Genomic DNA, 15,545 nt, shown 5'->3' with positions numbered 1-15,545 from the left:
CTACAGTAAGGCAAAACCAGAGTTTGTATAATTCTAATGAGTTTTGCAACAGGCTACTGATACAAAAGTGCTTAAACTTGCAGTTTAAAATTGATTTTTTAAGTTCTCTTAAATTCTTCTTAAGTTCTCTAAGTTGTCTATTATGTGTAGACTCAACACCAGTTCATCCCTTAATTTAAAAAACTACTAGAAAGTCTGGCTGCTTGGAAACAAAATATAAAGAAATGAGGGGTGGCTCAAGACGTTTGCACAGCACTGTACATTAATTGTTTAGTATGAACCATAATGAGTGGAAGTTAACAGTTCCCAAGCTGTTTCTTGATCAAAAGTCCATTATTTATTTATGGCACTGACAGGTATTCATAAAGAATATTAATCAGACAGGTTACATAATGGCTTACAAATCAGTTGCCACAAGACAGGAATGCATGTACAGTGTGTCCAATTTAATATGAATTTTACATCATATTGAGATATAATGTTATTTAAAGTCTGGCATAAATGCACAATTTAGAAAAGTAAACACCTTTTTTGTGAATATAAGTACCTAAACATACTTTTTCTGTTATTACTTTTGCAATGGTCCCAAACACGACTGACCAAACTTATTCTAATGGCATCTAGGTATATTGGTTATTTAACTGATAGAAACAAAATTTAGTACATGCTGTTATCTGGTGTAACTACTGTAAGATATACATCCATATTCTCATGCAAAGGGAATGCAAAATGGAAAATCACATCAGAACAGTAATACAACACTGGGGGCGAAAAACATGTGGTTTGAAAACATGTGCAAAGAGTCCATGTCTCTTAAGCCAGTTAAAATGCAGAATTCTGCATGCTGGCATGTGGATATGAATACAGAATAGCTTAGCAACCCCTGAAATGTCACTGAATTGAGAATCATGGGTGTAAACATCATTTTTCTTAGTATAAGCTATTGAGTCCAACAAGCAAACCAAAAGTACATCAGTTAATAATCTTGATCTCTTTCGCAGCACCAAAGGCAATACTTGTTTTCTGAAAGTGCTGGGCTGACTGTAACACAGCAATGACCACTTACAAGCATATTCAGTAGCATTTGATAGTCAGTAGAGACTGACTAGACCAACAAAGTAGAGTTTATTGCAGCCGTCAAAATATGCATTTGTAATTGGTGAGGCAATACACGACTTTACACTAAATAAATATAGACATGTTTAACTTAACAGCAAACATTATGAACCTGTAAGCCGCTGCTCATATATTTATTTTTCACGTACATTCATCCCAACACACTCACGCTGAAACACAATTGTCTTACACACACACTCTTACATGCTAACACATTCTCTGTCATAGTAACAGATTGCACATAGCTGGTGGTGGACATGGTCCCAGGGTTTGTTTACTGATGGTTTGAGGAGATCTTTATGTTCAGCCTGGACACTCCTTGAGGTTGACTGGACCAAACACGCTTGACGGCCTTTCGAAGGACACCAGTTCACCGTTGATCCCCATGTCCTGGATGCATCCAACAAAGGAGGATGTGACAGGAAGCCTCTGCTGCATTAAGATTGCTGTGGCAGAAAGGGACAGGTGAGTGATTTTATTGTTTCAGTCTATTTTATTTTAAGCTTTAACCTTAAGACTATAACTAAAGTGTTTTTTATAGAAAGATGTAAGTTTTATTAAGGGGATAGACAATAAATCTCTTGATTTGTCTTGACAAATCTCTTGGTGTGTATTGTATCTCCAATATGACTTTTTTTGTATATCTACCATATCAAAAATACATCTTCCATCTATCTGCCAATCAGCTGGCAGCAACTCAATTGCATTTAGACATGTAGACATGGTCAAGAGCACCTGCGATGTTACAGATATCTCAGAAATTGGATGTCGGAAGTTCCAGAAAAAGCCAGGAAAAACAGGACTTGTTTTGGTTCTTAGCAAGGTAGAGCCATTCAGATATCACTAGCAGCAAAATAGCAAAATACTACAGCAAAATACTTATTTTTATGTGCTTTAAAAACACATTTATGGATAGAGCTTGATCTATGCCCTGCATCTGGTTTATTTAGTGAGTTAAAAATACACAACAGTGGCAGAACAAATTAAAAGTTTACAGTTTTACTACTGTTTACATTCAGTGCTGTCATGGCAGTATGGGTCAAAGTTTTTTAGGAATATTTTCAGTAAATTTTTGAATTTGTGCCACAAAGAATTTAGGCAGTTCTGAAGGCAAAAGAGGGTCTAACCCAGAACTAACAAATTGTACCTAATGAAGCTGCTTGTGAGTGCAAAAATATAGTTTAATTAAATATGTGCTCAAGTTTGACTCAAACAAAACCAAAAAAAAAAAATACTCAGTCACTCAAATTAGATGATTTACACTTACCAGGAATGCCACCCACATACAGTGGGTCTTTGGTCAAAGGTACATTGGAAAATGGTGGTCCAATCTTGTAGTTGTCCAGTGTGTCCACATACAATTGCACAACATTCTTCCTCTTGATTACTAAACATAAAAATAATAAATAGATATATTTTGTACAATGCATGTCAAGTCTATCAGGTCTTAAAGACAGTTTGAGTCATTTTAATGGTGTTTTACCTGAAACTTTATGGAATACTCCATCACATAAAGAAGCTTTTGGCTTCACTGACACCATGAATTCTCCATTTCCATTGTTTACTCGTGCAACCACCTACAAACAGGAACATGTCCAAACCCAGTGCTTTGAATCACACTTGCAAATTTAGGTCTAATATGACTTTAGTGTCTGTTTCTGCGTGCTGAACAGAAATGGCAAACTTGGTTCATATTTATTACACAGGAAGAAAAACATCAGTTTGATAAAGAAGATCAGAAGATATCAGAACCAAGAGACCTTGTTCTACTAATAAGTTCCTTTGAGCTTGAAAAAAAAATTAATATGGAAATGACAAACAGATATGTGGTCTCACCTCTCCTCCGAGCATATAGATAATGAGATAGTGACCCATCGGCAGTCCATTTGGAGTCTTGCTGTACACACCTACATGAAGTAGGAGTCCCGTCAGACTCCGTGGACGAATGTTAAACAGCAGCTCAAAGCTGGAGCCCACAACAAAGGAATCATCTGAAATGCAGAAAATACAAAACGATTTATTAGTGTGAATGCTGTTTAAGCATTTACACTATACTTCTGCACGTTTTTTGGTTTTTCTGTGATTTCAAATGAATGGAGAAATCTTCAAATCCCCTTCAAACCCACCCTATTTTGAAACTAAACTAGTTTAGCATACTTTGAACTATAGAAAAAATTCAAAAATTAAACATATCCCACCTTAGACTCTTCAGGTTTTACTAATTTTTATATATATATATATATATATATATATATATATATATATATATATATATGTATTTTACCATTTTCAAACAGTAACAATTTAAGTTTTACAACATTTTCAGAGAGTTTCAAAAAGCTAATGGACGCACTTTTTGAACTGCCATTTCTCGGTCAATTTTACTGGTACAGACACAAAAAATGCACGCCCTGCTTCTTATACTCACAGAGTCAAATGTTTGTCAGATCTACAACTTTCATATTGCTCCTGTTTGTTTCTGGGTATCTCAGCAGCAATTTCCTCTGTGTGTTGGTGGTAAGACAGAAACAGACTCAAGCTGCTCCTGATTGGTGGATTCAAGTTCAGCAGATTCAGACTGTTTGATTGGCATAGAAACAGAAAGGCACACACTCTCACACCCACTGTTTCACTCCCGTCTGTCTGTGTGTGTGTGTACTTGTAAAGAGTTTTAGGAGGGGAGATTTTGATGAGCTTGTGCTTCAAGTTGTGGTTCTTTTTTTTTTCTAAATTTAAGTTTATACTTTATACTTTTTTTAGTTGGTTTTTTTTTAGCACATTTTTCAGTTTACACATAAGCCAGATGATGTTTTGGTAATCTTACGCAATTAAGCTCATTCAGCAAGTTGAGCTTCTGATACTTCAAATATATTTAAGCAATTCAGACGCAATCTTCACATTTTCAGCATTCATACTGCATTTTTGCTAGGAAATTGCTTTTTCTGGTTTATTTTGTTATTGTTATTATTTAGTCATCTGATATTACAAAATGAAAAAGAAAATTGTGATGATGTCCCTCAATCAAATGAACTTTAAAAGATTAGCTGTCAGACTGCTGTGAAGAAAGATTTACTCACTGACAACGACGTGTGCTCCATTCCCTGAGAAGTAAGCGCCTCTTTGTGTCTGTCCCTCAAAGCAGGGGCCAGAACCATGATTCGCGGTTGGATTTGACATTTGCGCTCCATTCATCTTAAAATTGCGTACGCAGCCAGACACACTGTGCTTCGGAAGGCCCTTCGACTGAAAGTGAAAGCATAACAAATTTATAAAATAAATAGACACTAAATTGAATTAGTTGTGCGAAATTTGCATTGTTATTGTTTTAAACCTTTAACTCTTTGTGAAGGGAATGTGGGGTACTGCCCAAGTAGACAGGGGACAGGAATTGCTGCTTCATGGATGACAGCTCTGCATTAGTCAGCTGCCCATCCTGAGCTCTTATTCCGTCTACAACCAGCCGGAATTTCTTCTTTTCCAAACTGAACATTACCTGTAAACATAAAGTGTTTAACTTTTTTTTTTTTTTTTTAAAGCAATTAGAGGGTTTTTTGTTGATATAAATGCAATGAACTGACCGTGTGCCACTTTCCATCATTGTACTTTTCTCGGTTGAAGATCTTCTGTTTGCCCACAGAAAGCCTGATCCTGCCCTTCGACATGTATAAAGCAAGATGAGATTGCCCTCCTCTGGTTGCAGCAAAGAACAGCATGCCTTCATGCGATCGAGTCCTGACTTCCAGAGAGAAATGTGGTCTGTGGAGAACCAAAAAAAGAAAGAAATACTGCTTTTGAATTGGTAAACTCAAACAAGTACACTTTACATTTATTAATCTTACACGTAAGGATTTATACATATGCATGATTGTGTATCAGACTGTTTACTTACCTGGGTTGCAGGACCTGTAGAGGAAGGCTGTAGCTCAGTCTGCTAACAGTCCCTCCAAGGCGATAAGCATGTTGATCCATGGCTGGTAACGCACATGCTGACACACTCTCATTGCTCACAGGTTTCACATCATCCTAAAACAACACAAACACAACAGAAACCCTTAGCAACAGTTTTCCTTTTAACAGCTCAAAACTCCTTTGTTAAGTCTCAGGATTTTTGCTTCCACTGTGTCAGCAATGGTACAAGATGTGGTTAAAAAATAAATAAATAAATAAATAAATAAATAACTGTCATATTGTACATGAAAATACTGCATATATTCTTTATTGCATCTTCAGAAAGTGAAAAAAAAAAGTCCTCCCCCACCCACAGGTGTGAAATTTAGTGAATGAAGATGACCATTACTTTATTTATTAATTGATTTCCTGATTTTCTTTAATTACAGCCAATTATTGATCAATAAAATGCCAGAAAATATTCAAAAATCTCCAAGATTACACGTGTGTCCTTCTAAAACGTTTAATCTGCCAACATTATCTGCTTTTAATCAAAGATTAAAAATGGTTTGGTCAAGAATCTTTTATCCATTATTCCTTATACATGTTTGGCTTCTGTTGTGATGCAGAACGTAAACTCAACACATTGAGAAACAGTTCAGAAAACTCGATTCATACACGTAGCTGTTAATGCCAGACGGTGGGTCATAACTGTAAGTACAGCAGCGAGTATGGTGGATATATTTGGAGTTTTAATAACCACATTCTCTTGGGAGTAGCATAACTCCCACCATCTTTCTGTTTACACACGTGTGTGTGATTTGTGCTTATTAAACTTTCAGCATCAGCGTAAAAAAAAAGAAAGAATAAAAGTAGGAGCTTGCCAGTGTTTTGAGTGATTTCAGTCTGGCATATATTCAAGAAAACAACACTGTTGTGGCTGAGGAGGTTGTGATATGATAAAAATGTAAAAATGGATGAGGGCCAGCTTACATATTGAAAACAGTAGGATAATTATTGAATATGAAAACCGAGTGGACCATGACCTTTTTTCACAACACAGCATCTTCACCATTTTGACCTTTTGTTATTTCTCTCTCTTTTTTTTTTTTTTGCTTATTTTAAATGAAGTGTAGGGTGTAGTGTCAATTGATTATTATCCTGAATTTAAACCCATTCAGCAGATGAGAATTCATTATTCAATAAAATAATTGTGGGTTGAAGGTTTTCAGAGAATGACTTGCTCCAAACCAAAAAAAAAGGCTAATTTTTATAGTGAGGATGAGCATACGAGGGCAGCTGTGATCACAAGAAGTAGTGTGAGTTTCGTGATTTTGAAGAAAGATTTGAATGTTAATGGTACCTAACGAGTGAGCTCTACATATGGCGTGGCGAGGCACTCTCATCTAAACCCAGGATATGCTTCTGTACTCATTTAGTTTATACAGTGTAGACCAGCATGTCTGTACATCAACACACAAAATGTTACAGGGCTAAGGTGGTCCACATCAGCCAGGGTTCATGTTTGGTGTGTGTTTTAAACAGCATTTGAAATATATCATTTGGCCTTGTGTCAAATACCATAAATAAATACGTGAACTTTTAACAGCTAAACAGGAGAATTTGCAAGAAAATGCTGATGAATCCGTTGTTTTTATTGGATATTATCAGTGTTAATGGTGAAAGCAGCTGCTAAAGCACTATGAGCAGCACTTCATCATATAAGCGAGGGTGCAATATTCATCATTTTCAATAACGAGTCATAACTGTGCATCAGTGAGTTAGTGGGAACATGCTTGTGAATGATTATTAGAGTGTTACATGGAAGAAAGAGAAGAGACATGAAACAATTTCAAGGTTGTTATTAACAGATTTGTAGATACTTAAATTAAATAGAGTAGGAACTTTGAAATACAATACATTTTGTAATTATTATGGTTACTTGAAACATTCATGCCATTCATTTCATGCAAGTTTTTTTTTTATTGAAGTACACTGGAGATGAACGGGCTGGTGCATAAGCTACATAACACTGTGGTTTGCAAAGGCAGTTTTTCAATCAGTATTAGATTCTTGACAGCATCAGCAGGTCTTAGGACTCCTTCTTCTTTATCTCTGGAAATGAGGCAGCAAAATATAACGTGAACATTGTCAACAAGGTGAAGACAATTAAAGCAATTTTCTAAAGAATATTAAACTTGGTGTAACCTACATCCAAGAAGAGAAATCAAGCTTCACATGTTAATAAAGTCACATTTTTGCTATCACATTATATGGCTTTGTTATATGGATTTAAAAACATGTTGATCTGGTTTGTAAAAAGGGAAATCATTTCATCCAAATCTATGGTTTTTTCCACTTGTGCACTTAGTGCCGTTAACACACCAAACTTATTCAAATGAATTAGAGTGTGTGTGGACATGTAAAACAATCTCTCACCTTCTTAGAGTTACGGTCCAGCATCAGTTGAACGGGAGACAAGGGAGAACACACATCCACGAAAACCTTTCCGTCAGGCTCGAATCTGCTGAGGTCCTCAGCCTTGTACAGACTGGCTGGCCTGAAATCACAGGGAATCACCGTGAATTATAAAATAAAAGAAACCCCATTTAAGAAAATGAATATATATGACATGGCACATAACCACAGTTTGACTCCATAAATGTTTAAAGTATTTCAAACTTGTGGGGAATTTTACCGTCTTGTGTAGAGGTTGGAAATGCAGCCTTTGAAATTCTTATTTCCCAGGACGAGAGAGCCACTTGTGTCAGGTATGAAGTGGTCACTGCTCTCCTCCTGCCCTTCATCCTCATCATCAATAACCATCCGGATCCTGGAAAAAGTTTTTGTACATGTATGCTTTAGAAGCATTTATTAAGAATATTTTTTCAAACTACATTTATGTGTCTGGTGTTCGCCAACATGGTATATGCAGCTGTGCCCACAGTGTCCTTATCGAATTGCAAAAACGGCACTCACTATAAAAGTATAACTAGTTGTATTAATTGATCATGAATGAAAAATCATCGCTTCCTCCATACCCTCCGCTTCTTTGCGTCACAGTCACGTAATGCCAGCGCCCGTCATTGTACTGTTTGGTAGATTTCCACATCTTGTTGTTGAAATAGACAATCACGTAGCCGTTTTCCATTCTAATGTCAATCCCATTAGCCTGAAAAAATAGACAAGGAAAGCATTTCTGTATATGATCTAATTCTACCTGTTGTGAAAAAAATCTGGTCTTTAATGTCATAGTTGCAAGAGATGTCAAAAATAAGTTGGAAGCCTGACCTGCTGTTTGTCTTGCAAAATAAGACCCTCATTCTCTGTGCTCTTAAATCCAAGGGAAATGGTCACGTCGTTATCCAGAGTAAAGCCTTCAAGGTTACCTGAGAGAGTGCTTCCTAAAGTGAACTCTGCTTTACGTACACTCTGTAAGAACACAAGTACAAAAACACAGAACATGTCAATTTACACAGAACACGCTGTGATTTGTGCAGATATATAAATGCCAGTAACTGTCTTCATACCAGCGATTCCACAGGGCAGCCTTTAATGATGCCCACTTTTTCATCAAGGGGCTTAAAGCCTTTATTCAGCTTCAGATTCTTCAAGCATCCTCTAAATGGCTGTATGGTGATGTTATGCCTTTATGGGAAACCAAAAAAAAGTTATTCTCAATAAAGTGGGAAAACGTGACAGAACACAACACAAACTAAATGGAGGAATCATGCGTACACATACCGTTCCCTCAAGTGTTGAGGTGCACCACCAATATAGACATCTTTAATGTTTTGTGTGTCGAAATCAGCTTGGGCTTTAGCAGCTTCATTACCTCCCACACGCACCATGAACTGTTTTGTTGTTGTCGTCACAAATACTTGTATATCAACCCAGTCTTCTGTCTGAAGAAAGCGAATAGAAGCAAAATTCAGTCAGACGACCAGTGCTTTGAATTGTAATAGACAAGTAATAGTAATTATCCTTAAGAACGTGAATGACTGCAAAACGTGAATGACTGCAAAAAAAAAGGAGAAAAAAAAAGCATCTTACCAGGAAATCCTTCCGCTTATTAGAAGCTGGTGTCTCAAAGAAAGAACTATGTATAAAAACGACTCCCTCCTCCATGGTGACATAGAAGTACTGGTCCTGTGAAACAAAGAAGGTAATCAAGTTCTTGCAAAGAGTACATAGAATTTTATTTGCAGTGTATCAAGATGTGTGTCCATTTTTAAAGTTTCACTTGAACAGAATTTACCTCACTTCCTATATATAAGAGTAGGCCATTTTGTGAGCGCGTATTAACGGACATAGTGATGCTAAAGGTTTTCGCTGTATTATCCACCAGCACTCGGCCAAATCCGGTGCCTTCGTAGTAGTCTGAATCAAGAGGTTTAACATACCTGTAATGGAAAATCAGTGAGACAGTTATTACTTATTGCTAAACTTAATGCCATTTACATTGATTAAGAGTAATAGCATATAGTAACACATGCAGCACTGTGCAAAAGTCTTGAGCCACCCGTGATTTCTTTATATTTTGCCATAAAGAACCAAGACGAAAGATATTAAACACTTGATTAAACTGCAAGTTAAATAGCAGTTTCACAAAATGAAATGCTGTGAAAGAGACAGTAGTGTTTAGCTGCACACAATACTAATCATCATATGACGTACCTCTTGCATGGAGGCTCCTTATTAATATTGTCTTTTCTTTTGAAATTATAGAGACTGACAGCTCTGTCATTAAGAGAGAAAAATTCAATGCAGCCTTTGTAATTGGGGTATCTGAAGGAAGCTGGAGGCTGATGAGGAGCAAAACAGGAAAAGGTATTAGTAAAATCCATGCTGCTGCAAAACCGATACATAGTAGTATGTTTTATATATCTGTGCTCCTTACAGTGAAGTTGGCTGGGTAGCCTCCAACATAGAAAACAATGTCATCGGGACTGAGATCCAGGAGATCCTTGGATTCTTGTCCTTGAGTGTCGTCCTTAATTGGAGGTGGGGATTCTTTGTTTGAGGTTATAGCTTTGGTAAGGATCATTTCTGCATCCCGGTAAATTCTAAATCATAAAAGGGAAAACAAATAATTATTTTAATCACATCTACCATATTGGCATCGTTAATACATTTTTTATTTATGTTGCCATTTAAAATGCTGACACAGCATTTATAGAGGGAAGTTTTCAATTTACCTGCGCAGGTCCACCCTATCAAATGTTGCAGGCTCAAGTCCAGACCTAGTGATGGCTCCCGTTTTTATCTCGTACGTATCTCCATTGAGGTTGTACACACCATACAGGTCATTGTTCCTCAAAAACATACCTATGTAGTTCTTTGTGGACTGAAAGACACAGGTTGTAAAATCAGAATAAAAAAACATCACACCTTTGAAATGTTCATCTGCAGTTGGGAATACTTACATCTCTGTTGCCAAGGTATAACACAAACATGTTATCTTCTGTGGCCTGCCTGCGTCTGCGGTTTCCATCTCCCCGCCCTGAAGGTCTCTGTAGCATCAGAGATATGGCTGTGTAGGCTTTCAGATCATCCAGATTCTTTGGTGGATGAAGCTCCACATGACCATTACCTTGGAAGTTTATAGGGACTGTAACCTGTACAAAACACAAGGGAAAAAAAGGAAAAATGAAGGCCTGCTAGTAAAGATATTATACAGGGAACAGGTATATTTCACTTTTGCTAGGGAGGAAAACCCATAGCTGTATTTACAAAACAACCTTACCTTGTTAGCTGCGTCCCTGGCTTGTTCAATTAGATCTTTGAGCATTTTGATGTTTTCAGATATGTTGTTAATGGGTGAAACCTGTGAGGTCAGGTTCTCTACTGCTGAGATCTTATTGGTCAGAGATGGGATGGTGTTTAGCAAATTATTCACTGGAAAAACAAGAAAGGTGAGAGAAAAAAAAAGTAAACATTTTCTAAAAGTGCATTAAAAACTGGAGAAAAAAGGAAATGCAAAAGTATTGCTGACTGGGTCTAAAAGCAAATTTTCCAAATCTCACCTGTCTGGTTGACATCGTCCAATATACCATTTAGGTTAGAGCTCCCGGGAGACACATTGATCTTATTAAGTTCGTTTCTCATTTTGTTGAGTTTGTCCATTGTGTCACTGGCTGTTTGATTGGCTGAAGCTGCCTTCCGCTTGGCCTCATTTATCTTAGCTGCAATGTCATCTGGTGGGGACAAATCAAAAGCAAAAAATAGTTAAGTATCTTACATCTACCAGAAACACTTTAATGTGATTAAAATAACCACATGATTTGCATTACTCTACCTCTCGTGATGTCTTTTAACTGTCCCTGTGCATCAAGAAGGTCTTTCTCAAGAGCTTTCTTCTTCTTCTTGGCATCATTAATGCGCTTATTCAGGTCAGTGATGTTGTCAGCAGTGTCTGTTTGTAGAAACCGAGAATTAGCATCTGCGCTTTTGGGTTATTGTAAATATGATAACTTAAGAAGATGACTGAATACCATTAAGGTCTTTCTCTGTTTGCTCTGCCTCAGTCAGTAGGTTTTTACTATGTCTCTTCAGCTCTTTTGCCTTTTCTGTGAGCTTCTGGTTTGTTACATTCTAAATCAAGAAAAAAAAAAACATCTTTTTAAACGACTCTGTATTCATTTGAAAATCCTTTCTAATACTGAATTTACTTCATGTCGTCAAAAAGCATGCCTGTATATTTACTTAAATGTTTGACTTACATTTAAGGTGCTCTCTGCAGCAACTTTGGCTTCCTTAGCAGCTGCCTCGGCTGCATTTATGGCATCTGTGATATTCTTGTAGGCCTCAATAGCATCTTTCGCGTTGCGCACCTCAGTTCGTCCGCTTGCATTCTTCACGGCACTATTATACAAGATGTCATGGAAAGAAAACAACCCAGACACAGAGAGAATTATTTAATTAAACTTTAAAAAATAAAAAAAAAAACCAGGAAATCTTATATATCACACACAGCTGACTCCATGTCAATAAACCGCTCATTAAAAATTTGGTTTACGTACTCCTCAATATCCTTTGCAATCTTTTCTAGGTTTTTAGCATGGTCTTCGGCAGCCTCCACGATGTCCTTCTTGGCCGCAGCCTTAGAAATTTCATTTACTTTCTTGGTCAAATCCGTCTTGGCGCCATCCAGCTGTGCTGCCAGCTGCTCATACTCCTACAGAGGAAAAGGGGCAGGTGAACGGGTGCAGGTAAAGTCACAATCCCACAAAACAACACTGACCTCACCCGCGAGCACAACAAGCAAAAACAATGTTCAAGAGCTGAATGAAAGGTATGCTACATAGTTGAAATGTTTTGGTTCATATTATAAATCAGGTAAATAAAAGGCGTGAGAGTGCATAAATCTCAGTGAATGGAATATTTGAGGTAAAAAAATATATATAGCTTTGCCAAAAGTACCGTTTTATTGTCTAAGAGCATTTTCACCAAATCTTCTGTTTTCTGTAGCTCATTCTTGGCCAAGGTCATCTGGTCCTCGACTATCTTCCGCTCATTTTTTAAGTCTTCGGTACGTTTCTGTGGGTAACAAAGGAATCGCTTTAATTAGAGAGACTAGCTCTGCTGCAATAAAACATACTACAAGAGTAACACATGAGGCATTTTTACTGTGTTGATAATATCTTATATTTACAATGCGAGTCAAAGTATTATACAAGATATATTTAACTACTAAAACAAAACAAAAAAACAGCTTGGGTCTTTCACGCAAAGTTACAAACTATTAATTAACATGCATGTGTGGTCGTTAGCTAATTAGCTTCTTACCACCTCTTTTATTCATTACCTGCAGATCTCCTAGTGTCTTAGCATTAAGGCCATTCTGGGCATTGGCATTTTTCACTAAGTCCGCTGCATCTTTCAAGGCCTTGTCCAGCTCTTTCAGCTTGGCTTCGTAACCCTCCAGAAGACCTCGAATCTGATCCGCTGCAGCCTCATTTTCATCACACTGCTTACTTACATTATTTCTGATGTAGTCCAGCACTGAAGTGTAAAGAATAAATAATGGGAATGTTATTTGACGTTAATGTTTAACCGTTTCAGTATTCAGAATACACGTGTTATAATCAGGTGCTTCTGGGATTTTACTGTCATACATTTCTTGGCTTCATCGCTTTCTTTCTTTGCAGCGGTCAACTCAGGAGTGAAATTCTTGTCTTCCATCTCTTTCACCATTTTCTTAGCTTTTTCATAAAGCTGAAAGTTTTTAGCAGGCACATCACCTCTATTATCCGCATTCTCAAGTTCTTTCAGGAGATCTTCAAGCAAACATAACCACACACATATGCAGTTAATATTAAAGGACTGACAGTAGCATTAAATCAGAAAATCATAGAAACTAGTGAACCAATTATAAACGGAACAAAGGACAGAGTAGGGGGACAAAAAAAAGTTTAAAACACAACAGGACAGCGCCAAGAAAAGGGACAGAGTTTAGCTTCCAATGAATGTAATGCTCCCGTTACCTTTTATTTTCTGCTCGATCTTTGATTTCAAATCCTCGGCTCTCTTGTGGGTTTTGTCAACATCTCCGACTGCACTGTTAGCCTCGGAAGCCCTCTGGTCAGCCTTAATACATAACACAATCCCACACATTCACACACAATTCCTGACATATCAGCACATGAAAGAATATTAACAACGTATTAGGCATCCTATACCTTGTCTTTGAGGGAACGAATGTCATCTTCAAGAGTGTCCATGTCATTTTCCAGCTGCTCAACTTTGAGTTTTTCTGTATTGACGTCAGAGCGGAATTTGCTAACAAGAACCTGCAAAAGTTACAGTAGCAAAATGTGATTTCAGTGGCGTCAAGTCAGATACTGAAACATGAGGCGGATGAGATTTGTTTTAAGACTTGTTCACTTGTGCCTGTATATATGTGTAACAAAGGGAGCAGACAAATGTACCACAGAAATTATAAGTGGAAGAATAATGACAAAAACACCCGTCAATGGTCTTTAACTGTGGAACAAAACATACTTTCACTGGTTATCATTATCATCTTGGAACATATTCCCATTGTGTACCATATTGTTTGTGTTTGTGTGTGTGTATAGTGTGCAAAGGACAAATTCCAAACAATCCAATGGCTCTCTCAGAGTTATATGCGGGGGCTACGGTACACTAATGTGTTACCTTGGTGTCTGCCATAGCCTTCTCCAGCTTTTTCAGCCTGTCCTGAGAGGAGGCGCTGGCAGTGGCATTGCCCAGCTCAGCCTTGATCTTTACCAGTTCATTATCTAGCTCCTCTAAGTCATGTAATAAAGTCTGGGCGCAATTATCACACTCTGAAATACAAAAGCAAATGCAATTAGCAAAGAATCAAACCAAATTTAATCAAATAACATGCCACGCCGTACAGCCTCGAATCTTTCTTTTAATTCACCTTGGCATTGTTCATCTGTGGTTGTGTCTCCTGGCTCCAGCGCATTCTTGCAAACTGTGAAAAAATAAACCCATTAAAAACCACATATTTAAAAATTAAGCCTGAAATGATTCAAATGTAGCTTTTTTTAAAAAAAAATTAGGTTCCACAAACTTACCTCCAGTTCTGGGATCACAGCTGTTGCCATTGCCAGCACAGTTACAGGGGCGGCAACTTCCTCTTGGGATCAGTGGATCGCCATAGTAACCAGGAGCACACCTATGGGAAAGAGATTTCAAAAAAAGAATAAGAAGACAAATTAGAAATAATCAGCAGTGTTTTAAACTGCACACAATTATATAACAGCCTGATCACTCTATGCAGGGACACTCACCTCTCACACCTGCTACCAGCGTAGCCTGTTCTGCATATACACTCGATGTTTCCATACACCTCTCTGCAACCTACCGCAAAACTGCAGACCCACAAGGAGATTAATTTTTGTCACAAAATTATAAGTGCAATTGTAATATAGCAGTTTAGGCTTTGATTTTTTTTTTTTAACTCACTTCTTTGTGCTAGTGGTGAATGGGCATGGGCACGCTCTGCACGTCCTGAGAGCTGCGTCTCCATAGTAACCTTCTTTGCAGCGTTCACATCGATCCCCAGCTGTGTTGTACCGACAGTTCTGAAAAACACATAATGTACCCATTAAAACAGGGCAGAATGAAGATCTAAAAAGATAATAGTGGATATATAATGTGTGGGGAAAAAACCTGTGTGTACACAGCAGCTAGCATTTGACAGACATGTTTATCTCCCGGAAACCAAGCCTTTTTTATTACACTGGCACAGAAGCAAACATCTGAGGGGCAAGAGGGAAAAAAAACATGCCTCTGCTAAAACTATCAGTAGTGTGTTTGATTTACTTGTTGTGTCCATTTGGCTGTGAATGTGTGCATCCACGCATGCATTGTATCCACAAGCCCAGTCTTGAGTGTGTTGTATCATAATAATACAACAAAGCTTAGTGTAGGAAGTGCATTAAGGCAAATCTATCTATGTAAAGTAAGCGAGGAAGTACAAAAAATGGGAAATCAAATAACACATAACAAAAAATTATTTAGATAGTGATTTTTTTTTTAAAACAAAC

The 15,545-nt window shown here is 37.5% G+C and overlaps 1 protein-coding gene and 1 long non-coding RNA gene across 4 annotated transcripts in view; one reads left to right on the top strand and one right to left on the bottom strand.

Annotated features, from left to right (window-relative positions):
- Window positions 1–314: 314 nt before the first annotated feature.
- Window positions 315–15,545, bottom strand: part of LOC146367654 (laminin subunit alpha-3-like) — a 58,313-nt gene continuing 43,082 nt past the window's right edge. For 2 of the 3 annotated variants that reach the window (XM_084912094.1, XM_084912095.1), the window contains 36 exons: window positions 14,962–15,080; window positions 14,787–14,867; window positions 14,571–14,671; window positions 14,414–14,467; window positions 14,164–14,315; window positions 13,686–13,796; window positions 13,491–13,593; window positions 13,122–13,283; window positions 12,812–13,008; window positions 12,427–12,543; window positions 12,027–12,181; window positions 11,727–11,868; window positions 11,499–11,598; window positions 11,303–11,419; window positions 11,031–11,201; window positions 10,751–10,902; window positions 10,431–10,622; window positions 10,203–10,351; window positions 9,905–10,070; window positions 9,682–9,809; window positions 9,263–9,407; window positions 9,058–9,153; window positions 8,749–8,909; window positions 8,535–8,652; window positions 8,296–8,436; window positions 8,046–8,176; window positions 7,703–7,837; window positions 7,444–7,564; window positions 5,006–5,139; window positions 4,695–4,872; window positions 4,448–4,609; window positions 4,194–4,359; window positions 2,953–3,107; window positions 2,600–2,693; window positions 2,384–2,503; window positions 315–1,562 (listed from right to left, as the gene is read on the bottom strand). In XM_084912094.1, the coding sequence (XP_084768220.1) occupies window positions 1,420–1,562; window positions 2,384–2,503; window positions 2,600–2,693; window positions 2,953–3,107; window positions 4,194–4,359; window positions 4,448–4,609; window positions 4,695–4,872; window positions 5,006–5,139; window positions 7,444–7,564; window positions 7,703–7,837; window positions 8,046–8,176; window positions 8,296–8,436; window positions 8,535–8,652; window positions 8,749–8,909; window positions 9,058–9,153; window positions 9,263–9,407; window positions 9,682–9,809; window positions 9,905–10,070; window positions 10,203–10,351; window positions 10,431–10,622; window positions 10,751–10,902; window positions 11,031–11,201; window positions 11,303–11,419; window positions 11,499–11,598; window positions 11,727–11,868; window positions 12,027–12,181; window positions 12,427–12,543; window positions 12,812–13,008; window positions 13,122–13,283; window positions 13,491–13,593; window positions 13,686–13,796; window positions 14,164–14,315; window positions 14,414–14,467; window positions 14,571–14,671; window positions 14,787–14,867; window positions 14,962–15,080 (4,869 nt within the window). In that variant the 3' untranslated portion in view covers window positions 315–1,419. Of the gene's footprint in view, window positions 1,563–2,383; window positions 2,504–2,599; window positions 2,694–2,952; window positions 3,108–4,193; window positions 4,360–4,447; window positions 4,610–4,694; window positions 4,873–5,005; window positions 5,140–5,467; window positions 7,120–7,443; window positions 7,565–7,702; window positions 7,838–8,045; window positions 8,177–8,295; window positions 8,437–8,534; window positions 8,653–8,748; window positions 8,910–9,057; window positions 9,154–9,262; window positions 9,408–9,681; window positions 9,810–9,904; window positions 10,071–10,202; window positions 10,352–10,430; window positions 10,623–10,750; window positions 10,903–11,030; window positions 11,202–11,302; window positions 11,420–11,498; window positions 11,599–11,726; window positions 11,869–12,026; window positions 12,182–12,426; window positions 12,544–12,811; window positions 13,009–13,121; window positions 13,284–13,490; window positions 13,594–13,685; window positions 13,797–14,163; window positions 14,316–14,413; window positions 14,468–14,570; window positions 14,672–14,786; window positions 14,868–14,961; window positions 15,081–15,545 lie in introns of those variants that run through there. The other variant, XM_084912096.1, reaches the window with a different exon arrangement.
- LOC146367655 (uncharacterized) lies at window positions 1,489–5,379 on the top strand. Its single transcript, XR_014797571.1, has 2 exons — window positions 1,489–1,581; window positions 4,754–5,379. It is a non-coding gene; the product is annotated as an uncharacterized LOC146367655 (long non-coding RNA).

The sequence above is a fragment of the Perissodus microlepis genome, chromosome 18, assembly GCF_051167445.1.
Source record: "Perissodus microlepis isolate ML-2025 ecotype Zambia chromosome 18, ASM5116744v1, whole genome shotgun sequence".
Lineage (NCBI taxonomy): Eukaryota > Metazoa > Chordata > Actinopteri > Cichliformes > Cichlidae > Perissodus > Perissodus microlepis.
This window is presented reverse-complemented; position numbering and strand designations above follow the sequence as displayed.